Raw genomic sequence first — 10,686 nt, 5'->3', positions numbered from 1 at the left:
GCTTGAGCCAGAAGTGGTGATTGGTGATTGTAGAGAGGGGTGAGGAACTGTCGTTGAGCCTGGGACAGCCACAGAGGTGTTTATACGTCCCAGAGTGCCACCCATTATCTCTGATGATGAAGTCTGCTTTAGATGGGTCTGGTTGAGAGTGGCTGACCGTCCCAGACTGCCTGTGTTTAATTCGTGGGTGGGATTTGGTGAAGATGGCAGTGGCATGGGGCTAGAAATGGATATAGAACTTCTCAAGTTTGGCCCCGACGAGCCTGGTTCTGTAGTTGTGTGTAGGGGCTGGACTACGGGACCAGATATAGAAAGCGGAGCTCGGCCTGGTGCTCCCGCAGCAGATTCAGAGTCAGCTCTTGTCAGCATTTTTCTTCCAGTGAGGGTTGAGGTCTGACCAGCAGAACTCATCATCTGGTTACCCAGCTTGTTGTGTTGAGTTGGTGGAGTTGGGGGTGGGACATTAGGGGGTGCCGGTGCTGGGGTGGATGGTTTGATGGCCACTGGTGGGGGAGTATGAGGTGGTCCGTTCAGTTTCTTGCTGTATATCTCCTCTTTCTGAACTGGTGGAGAAGGTGGGGCCTGCATTAACCTTTTTCCTGTTGTAGCATAAGGTGATTGGTTACTGATATATATAGGTTGATGCTTCTGTTGTTGCTGTAGTAGTTGCTGTTGTATTTGATGCCGTGTTTGATAATCTGGCTCCGGCTCCTGTTGTGACGCAGGAAGACTAGAATTGTTAAGAGGTAACCTCTGATAAGGGGACATGTCAGTCTTGTTACAACTGCCCTCGGAGGGTTTACGTTCATGCCTATGAACTTCTCGTTTCTCCTCGTGAATTGCAGGCGCTGATTTACGCCTTTCCATTGGTTTCTCATGGTAGCCGTAAGGTGAAGTCTTCTTCTCTTCCATTATACTCTCGTACAACACCTGTGCACGATCTTCCATGGCCATCTGAACCATCTCAGAAATCTGTCGAGTCGTCTCCGTGGTTACTGGTAGTTTGGGTTTCATTTTACCCCTTAACGAAGTGCCTCCAGACACTTTACTCTCCCCACTTGAGTTCGATTCTTCACTAGAATCAGTGGAGGCACTCGTTATTGAATCACGGTGCCGCATCGGCACAAGTTCCTCGCCAGCATCGGCGTTGATGATGCAGTGCGTATTACTAAAAGACACTCGTTTCACGGGTGCCTTTTGGGGTGACTCCATCATAATTGGGCCTGATATAGAGGACTTGCGGGGCTGAGTCAAGCTAATTTCGGGGGTGCCATCCTCCATATTATCACAGTCTACGCTGCTACTTATTGTTCGGTTACGAGATAGGGTGCCATTTTTCAACATAACAGGGAAAGGGCGTGAATTAGTTTCAGGTGGCACAGACATTCTGCTGTCTTCAAGATTTGCAGTTTTCAGTTCAAGTTTTTCGTAGTGACCAGCGCTGTGGTTTGAAATAGTATTATTGCGAGAATCCCAGGAAGAAATATCTTTCAATAATCGTTCGTAATTACAAAGAAGTTGTTTGCCATACTGTAAAAAGAGGGAGAAAGAAAAGATAATTATTAGATGAATGTAGAGAAAATAAATACTGCATTAAATGTACAAGTATATACACACATCCATTTTCTATGCATCTTCTTCCTTGCACTTCTGTTTAAAATTCAAACTGCTAATCTTGCCAAGATCTATCTAGAAATAATTATCTCCCATTTAATAACTAGCTGCCATGTATGTACATGTGTGTGTGCATGTTTGTATTAGAAAGAAAGAATGAACAAGCAAGAACACTTTAGAGTGTGTACTTCATAATTGAAATATAAGTTGTTAGAGTAAATAAAAGATTACGAAATAATGTATAAAGTTTCTTACAACTGTTTCTAGAATAGGAGTGCAGAGGTATTTGAGCAAAGATTTTCATATAAGCCAACTGTACTGTCATCAGAGAGGAAGAGTCAAAGAATATCCTTAATACTCACATATGCATGAGGGTAGCAAATAGTCATTATAAGATGTACACACTATTAACAATGTGCTGATTTTGGTATATATTCTAAAGTTTTTGACTAATAAAAGATGATTTCTGCATTTTTAGACTAAATATAGATTTATAACAAAATTTTTTTTTGGTCATTTGTTCATTCCCAAACCTCAGGATATAAATAATATTTTTAGTTTTTGTCTGTGGTGCTGTGATGGAGAGACCATTAAGGTTTTCAATTATTGAAATACTAACATGAAGCTAAACCATGTGAAGACAAAATCCACCAGATTCACTCCAACAATTTTCAATGATTGCCTTTAAGATTTATTGAGGGTCAGTCATCCCAAAAGTGAGTCTGATGGCAAAATAAAGCCTTTTGTATTTAACAGAAAAAAAACTAGTTTTCCATTCGTTTATTTATTAATTACTGCTTGCTGGGTTTGGAGAAAGCAACAAATCCCTTGGTTTTTGCAAACCCTCCAAGATTGGTGTGTTTGATACAGTTAATGATTTAACTGTTTCAGATGAATGCCTGCAGGGAAGAGGTATGAGCAGGGAAGAGACACCAAAGGGTTAATGTTCTAGAATAGTAACTCTCAAACAGATTTTACCTATGGACTTAGTTGATTCTTATTTTACTCTACTGTACCCCAATAACCATTTGATGTTTTTATAATTTAATATCAGTAGGAATTGTATAAAAAAAAAGTTTAAATATTTTATGTTAATTGCACATTAATTTTAACAAAATCTTGTATGAATCCCCAAGGATAATATGGGCCCCAGTTATGAATCACTGTTCTAGAGAGAAAGGATTGGGATTAGCATTAAGTGTGAGGCCATGAGTGCCTAGTTGTGGAGATATGAGGTCAGCTAGCTCAGAGGAGCAGTGGCCATGATGTATATATTATGATAAATGAGATCAATTGATTATAAAAGTGAGGGAAAAAAATGGACAAAGGGGAGAGAATTTGAAGAATTGCTTATATTTTTTTCAATGTTGTGATTTGTAGCTTCTAAATAAAATGCAGACACACGGACAATTCATATTAACATATTTAGACAGATGGGAGTAAAAAAAGTGAGGAGAAGGAGGAGAGAGAGATACCTTACCTTGGCAATACGTATCCCCATAATCCATAGATCTAACGTGGCTTTATTTTCTGCACAAAGGTAGCGGATGTATTTGGATGTCTTCTTTTGGATCTGAGGATGCTGAAATATAAATCAGAAAACGATTGTCACAGGATTGTGTAATGAAGAGTCAAAGAGCAGAGATAGTGGTTAAGATGGTGGTGATGATGATGATGATAATGATGGAGATAATAGTGTCAGCAGTGATGTTATTGATAGTGATGGTGGTGGTGATGATGGTAGTGAGGATATGGTGATGATGGTGATGATGATGGTGATGATGATGATGATGATGATTGTAAACAGAGCAGTGACAGGAACACCCCCCAAGGCCGTACTTACCTTCAGTGCAAAGCAGTAGTCAGTGGGAGCATGGTATTTTTTCTTCCATCCAACACCGTGGTAAATGTCGACGCAGTCAAACTGGACCAAACAAGTCAAGTCTTTTGAAGCCTGTGGGCAGAGAAAACATACCATGAGGAGACTGGACAATGCTTGAAACTGGACTCACTCAGAACATACTCTGTAATTTATAATCTATGTGTGTGTGTGTGTGTGCGCGTAGATATATATGTGTGTGTAGGTATATATAAACATATATCAATGTAAGCTTGTGTACAGGTGTATATTCATGTGTGTAGCTATGCTGTGTTAATTATTCTTTTATTTGCTTCAATCATTTGACTGCGGCCATGCTGGAGCACCGCCTTTAGTCAAACAAATCGACCCTAGGGTCTATTCTTTGTAAGTCTAGAACTTATCCTATCAGTCTCTTTTGCCGAACTGCAAGTTACGGGGACGTAAACACACCAACATCGGTTGTCACTGCCATGTAGCATGGCTGTTCGTATACATGCGTCATACAGTCTGCCTTTTACTCTGAGTGAGAGGCCCTTTGTCACCAGCAGAGGTAAGAGCTCTCTGAACTTTGCCCAGGCTATTCTTATTCTAGCAGCTACACTTTCAGCGCACCCTCCCCCACTACTAACTTGGTCACCTAGATCGCGGAAGCTATCAACTAAGTCTAGTTTTTCTCCCTGGAATGTGGCCAAAATTGTTTTCTGCACATTTTCAGTGTTTATTGCTCCTGACATAAATTTTAATTTTTCAAAATGAAACAAAAGTAACAGTAAGATGGAAAAATAATGTCTATTTATGTATACTCCCATTTTATTTGTATTTGAAAAGTTTTCTCCTACTTTTTTTCAATTTCAAAGTCTTTGATCAGATTCTCACAATGACATCATGAACACTTCAAAATTGTATTTCCAATCATATAAACCACCTTGAATATCATTTTAAAAAGTTTAAAGTGATTTCTTTTGTGCCGTAAACCATTTACCATTTATGCTTATTTTGCATAATGGTTAAGACTGTAGAGTAGTCACAGGTTGATTATTGTGTTAGACCAGTTGTTTATAACTAATGGCTTCCAGTAACAACAACAACAACAAAAATAAGGTTGTGGGAAGCAGTGTTGAGATAAAACAAAAAAAAAAAAAGCCAGAAACTCACCTTGCTAAACTTCCCTTTAGGATTATAGTAGAAACCAGATGCTCGCAGTACAAAGAAGTATTTTTTCCAAGCTTTTTTGCCGTCAGTCTTGAGGTAGAGCACACTCTCGACCTCAGGAACGTTTACTCCAGATCCTCTAAAAAATTCCTGGAGGAAAAAAAGGGGTGAGAGATGAGAGATATACATGGATGGTAATCGACTGATGTAATAAGTAGCAAAATTCATTAAAGGTAAATACCAAGTGTGCGTAAAAAAAAAAGGTGTATGTATGTATATATATTTTGTGGTATGTCTGTGCCCCGCCGCCACCATCACCATCATTTGATGTCTGTTTTCCATGCTGACACGGGTTGGATGGTTTGACAGGAGCTGACAAACTAGAGAGCAGAACCAATTGTCTGTCTTGACAAGGTTTCTATGGCTGGATGCCCTTTCTAATGCCAATTACTTTACAGAATGTACTAGGTGCTTTTACATGGCACCTGCACGTGTATATATATATATATATGTATGTATGTATGTATGTATGTATGTATGTATGTATGTATGTATGTATGTATGTATATATATATATATATATATATATATATACATACACACACACACACATATATATATATACATACACACACACACATATATATATATATATTTCAATAACAGTTTGATTTAGCTTTATATGACTTAGTACTGAGGGTGCATAGGATGGGTCCATCTCATCAGGTATCAGGAGAAGAGTCTATGATACTTTAATTTATATGGAAATGAGTTATGCTGTTATTTACACACACACACACACACACACACACACACACACACAGCTTCTACCAAATCTGTTGAGTGCCACCTTCTTTTGTTTGCCCACTCGTTCACTTGTGTGTAGTGTGTATGTGTATAATATATTTTCAAGGTCCAGTTTTCCATGCTCACATGAGTAAAACAGAATTTGTTAGGGGCAGATTTTGTATGGTCAGAATCCTTTCCTGTCACAAGCCCTCACCTGTTTTGTTCTAAGGAAGGAAGAAATGGTCATTGTGTAATGAAGAGACTAAAGTAAGATATGTCTTTGAAGTACTAACTTAAATGAGACATGGACTCTCTGCTCGACTGCCAGCTTCATTGCAGCCTTCAATGGAGGCAGCAAAGTCTGAAGAAGAGCACACACAGGGTAGAGAGGACTCTCCCCCAACCACTTTTGTATGGGGCAACCTCTCGAGCTTGGAGTTTAATAAAGTTAACCTAAAGTCACTGAAGGAACAGCTGGTGGTGGTAATGTTAAACTGGGAAATAGATTAAGTCTGCTGCACAAAAACAGGGACATGAGACTCTCATGGAGGTCACACGGTTTTATGCTTAAGGTTTGGGTTTGTCTTGAGGCTATGGTAGATGATATTTGTCCATGGTGCCATGCACAAGGAGACTGAGCCTAGAGCTTTTATACACATACACACACACCCTCACAACTATTAATAGTAATAATAATAATGGTGGTGGTATATATGTGTGTGTGGTGGAGGCACGTGGCTGAGTGGTTAGGGTGTCAGCATCATGACTGCAAGATTGTGGTTTCGATTCCTGGACCAGGTGACACGTTGTGTTCTTGAGCAAAACACTTCATTTTACTTTGCTCCAGTCCACTCAGCTGGCAAAAAATGAGTAATGCTGCGATGGACTGGTGTCCTGTCCAGCTAGGGGACACATACGCCATTGAAACCTGGAAACTGGACCCATGAACCTGGCTAGGCTTTAAAAAGGGCACATTTATATATTTTTATATATGTGTGTGAGTCTGTCAATGTGTGTGTGTGTGTGTGTGAGTGTCATTGTATGTGTGTGTGTGTGTGTGTGTGTGTGTGAGTAGTTTGGTCAATAAGAACGAAGACACTCACCTGCAAAAGTTTCTCTCTCTGATTAGGGTCTAAAGAAATACCTTTCTCTGAAGATGTCCCCAATAAAAGATATTTCTGAAAATAAACAGAATAAAGGGCCATTAAAAAGTATACCAGAGACAGGAGGTTAGGGATGTTTAAAGTATATAACTGACACAGAATTAGGGTTGGTTGAAGATATGTAATTGACATAGAATTAAGGGTTATTTAAGGGCATATAGCTGATATGAAATTAGGGGTTGTTACAAAGTAGATAGCAAAGAAAAAAGGGCTGTGAAAATAATTTACATAACAGAAACATAGAGAGGGTGCACCATGAAAAGGTATGTAAATGATTATTAAAGGGTAATTAACAAAAGGGGCCAGTTGGTTGTATTAGTATTTAATGCTAGGTCAGCCCTAGTGTTAAAAAGCAACATAGTTCAAAGACACTCCAGCTGTGATCATCACATCTATTTTGGGACTGTTAATTATGTAAAGAGTGCTTCCCTTTCTGAAGATAGAAGGGTGTGATTTAGCTGTTATTTCTAGTAGACCCAGTGACCATGTAGAGGATTTATTTTTAGCAAGAACACTATGTGTCCATAATTTCACAGTGTAGGTTCTTGGCTTGACAGTTAAAGGACCATAGCTTTAAAGCTCCTTCAGATGTGGTGGACTACATGCATGCCCAAGACTTTTACCTCTGACAGTACAGACCACCTGGTCGTAAACAGGTAACACAGCACAGTCCATCTGGCCACAAACAGGGTCACACACAGCTCACCAAATAACGATAGCATTGTATAATTAATATAATTAATGATGAGTGTGTTCATAATTTGTTGTAGTGATGGGGAGATCACTTGGTCAGCCAGACAAGGACTCCAGAATGGCCAGATGTTCAGTCACTATCACAATAGTTTAAAGGGATAGAACACATTATTATTGCAAAAAGAAAATGGGGAACTTGAAAAGGTGAACACACAGGACAAACAAACTTTTAAAAGTGTTTGGGAAATTAAAATGGGTACATAGCAACATACACCCTCACCCCAAATAAAGGGACGATAGAAAACATGACCCGTTGTGTTGTGAAGACTGACCAGTTATACTGTCATATAACTGGACATTGTTAACCAACTTCTCTATGTGTGCCATGAAAACATAAGCAATGGGAATGGAAATGACTGGATGAACGTTCAACCAGTGTACATAGGGGACCTTGTGACCCCGTGATTAAGTGGTCAGGGCAGGCACCTAGAACAAGATGGGATATTCATCAAACAAGAGAAAGAAATTAATGACTAAAGACTAACTTACTTCGGGATTTTTAAATAATTCGTTCTTTTCTGTTCGATCTTCAAATAGAATCCTATTTTTGGAATCCTTAGTCCACATCACCATATTTTCAACCAAGGAGTCATGGTCCTCAAGAACTCTCTCTATATGGTCAACGAATGGGTGGTAGATGAAAACAGATATGAAAGAAAACAACAAAAAAAAAAAAATTAGAAAGAGTAACTGCAGGGGAAGATTTCTTTAGTATAGATAAAAAATTCCTATATTTCTATATTGTGACTCGACTGTCTAGAACATCTTTTCCCCACTTCCTACACAGATGAACAAATTAGTTCTGCTCTTCAAAGTGTCATGTCTAACGAACCAGAGAAATAATTACAAACCACAGCAATGAACTATACTTTGTAGATGTACTGCATTAGATGGCATAAAAGGACATATTGAAGAAAAATAAAGTTTTTAGTGCATCAAAGCATGTTACATAGGCCCAACTTTTGCATATAGGACCCAGGGCGATTTTTTGTAATTATTTTTTTGGGGAAAAAGTGCACTTTATGAGTAATCAAATATGGTAGATAGATATATGATGGACTCACTCTTGTTATTATTCATCCACAAGTATTATAGTTGTTAGGCTGAATATTTCACATTTCCTTGTATTTGAAATTTATTCCTCACATGGACTCAGAGGAAATGTGGAAGTCAATGAGTAATCCATACACAATGCTTAATTAATGGAGTAACCACATGCGTTTTGGGCTCAATCCCACTATAGTAGGAGACAAATGCTTTCTACTATAATCCAAGGCTGACTGATGCCTTGTGAGTGAATTTATAGACATAAACTAGCTGAAAGCTGAGCGCTGCAGGTAACATGTAAACCAGTACAACTTGTTGCATGGTCAGGTTGTTGGCAACACCACCAAGACTACTTGGTGAGCAGGGTGGTTTTTCTGGACATCTTGTAGGATGGGAAACAAGACTTCTCAGTCAAGGGTGGATGAGCTCAGAAGAGTTGACAGCCATCCAATTATATGATATATATATATGCATATGTGAGGACTTGGAAATTTCTGGTTTGATACCCAGGTGCACATTTACCCTACCAGGGTAGGTTGGACTCTTAAGTCGTGGCAAGTGACCCAGGGGATGGAGAACTCTAATAGAAAATCCTGAAGTATGTTTTATGTTGAGATTGTGGCAAATATTTGCATCAACTTATCCTATTTGCAATAGGATAAGGACCAGACTTTAAAAATAAGTATTAGGGCCAATAACTATAGAGATTAACTAACCCCTTCAGCTTTGAAGGGATTAGTTAATCCCTTCAAAGCTGAGCCTCAGTAAAGGTTGCAATCCAATGACTAAATCAAGTAAAAGAATAAAAAATGTTTTCCCTATCTTTCTATATCTCACTGCACTCACCCAATTCCAGGTGTTTTTTTTTCTGTGCTATTTCATTCTTTTTTATCAGATTTCCTATAATAAAGCACATTCTTTGGCTTTGTAAATTAATTTCTTCCAAACAACCAAAACGTGTAATAGCAGTTAATTTCTAAGGAAATAATTTATATAAATCTTTTGAATCCTGCTTAATGTTAATATGTCACCATAAGGCAAATTAACTGCAATGTTCATACAGATATAACGTCTCCAGAATAACACAGCAGTAAATTTGCCTTTCAATGGTGTACTTAAATTAAATATGATATATATATTAATTTAATACTGCTTCTATTACATATAACAGATATATATGTGTGTGTGTATTTAAATATTAATATTAATAATTTGATTCAGAAATTTAAACAAATCATCTGACAATATAGATGTTTCAATACTGAGTGGTGAAGCAGTTATGACTTTTAAATAAACTTGAATCGTCATTAAATACTCAATAAAGCTCATCCAAACTTACTAATAATAATAACAAGTCCTCTTTATCATTCAAGGACTAGCTTTATTTAGAAACTATGACTCATTACAGAAGTGGATGAATAGTCGGATGTTTATTACATGTATGAAAATAATTTTGGAAATTCAAATGAGCCAAACTGATATATATATATATATATATATATATATATATATATATTAATGATTTGTAGGAACACAGTATTTCCTTATGCAACCATAATATATCAAACGGATATGGAATGTCAACAAAATCAGTGCTGGGTATAATTTCCATAGAAGATCTATAGAGATAACCATAACAAGTGAAATATATATATATGTATATATATATATCCACACATGCACACATATATATACTTTACTGTTCTGTTGTAGGTAGGATCAACAAAAAAAAAAGCATCCCATTCAGTAAGAGATAAATATCATTTAATCTAAATACTGTAAACTGTAACTCTCTCTCTCTCTCTCTCTCTCTCTCTCTACAGTACTGTACTGTATGTTTTATTATTATTATTTTTATAATTTGTATAGATTTATTTTAATTATCATCATCATCGTCATCCGGTGTTTTAAATCTAGGTTTTTGCCCCCGTTAACAGGGGTAGCCGGATCTACCTCAATGTCATAGCAACTGAGGCAGGCAGGTGCAGTCCACCCCAACCTTTGGGCTGGCTGGTGCCCATTCTCCCTTGCTACCATGAAGCTTTTTTGGAGCTGGATTTTCTACGGGGAGCATGCCCTTGCTTACCCTCAACCTCAGTTTCTAGACATGAGTGGTCCTGAGACCAAGGCCTCTCACACGATTTTTAAGAAATGTGGTAGAAAACTAACTCAGGAAGGCAGGGATGCTACTCCCTGAGACCCCTTCCGGAGCTCCCTCCTTACCTAAATTTATTATAAATGCAAAATAAAGCCACAGAGGAATCAACGTAATCTTAAATAATAAACTGCAATAGGTGAACCGCAATA

The 10,686-nt window shown here is 37.9% G+C and overlaps 1 protein-coding gene across 1 annotated transcript in view; it reads right to left on the bottom strand.

Annotated features, from left to right (window-relative positions):
* Positions 1 to 3: 3 nt before the first annotated feature.
* The window catches only part of LOC106878494 (ras-associated and pleckstrin homology domains-containing protein 1), a gene marked incomplete at its 3' end in the record, with an annotated part of 336,047 nt that continues 325,364 nt past the window's right edge, over positions 4 to 10,686 (bottom strand). Inside the window, exons 8-13 of the mRNA XM_052970936.1 lie at positions 7,822 to 7,943; positions 6,520 to 6,594; positions 4,631 to 4,777; positions 3,458 to 3,568; positions 3,095 to 3,196; positions 4 to 1,530 (exon numbers count right to left, since the gene is read on the bottom strand). Coding sequence (XP_052826896.1) covers positions 4 to 1,530; positions 3,095 to 3,196; positions 3,458 to 3,568; positions 4,631 to 4,777; positions 6,520 to 6,594; positions 7,822 to 7,943 — 2,084 coding nt within the window. The remainder of the gene's footprint in view (positions 1,531 to 3,094; positions 3,197 to 3,457; positions 3,569 to 4,630; positions 4,778 to 6,519; positions 6,595 to 7,821; positions 7,944 to 10,686) is intronic.

Source organism: Octopus bimaculoides, chromosome 9 (assembly GCF_001194135.2).
Source record: "Octopus bimaculoides isolate UCB-OBI-ISO-001 chromosome 9, ASM119413v2, whole genome shotgun sequence".
Lineage (NCBI taxonomy): Eukaryota > Metazoa > Mollusca > Cephalopoda > Octopoda > Octopodidae > Octopus > Octopus bimaculoides.
The sequence above is the reverse complement of the archived record's forward strand: the minus strand, read 5'-3'. Positions and strand labels throughout refer to the sequence as shown.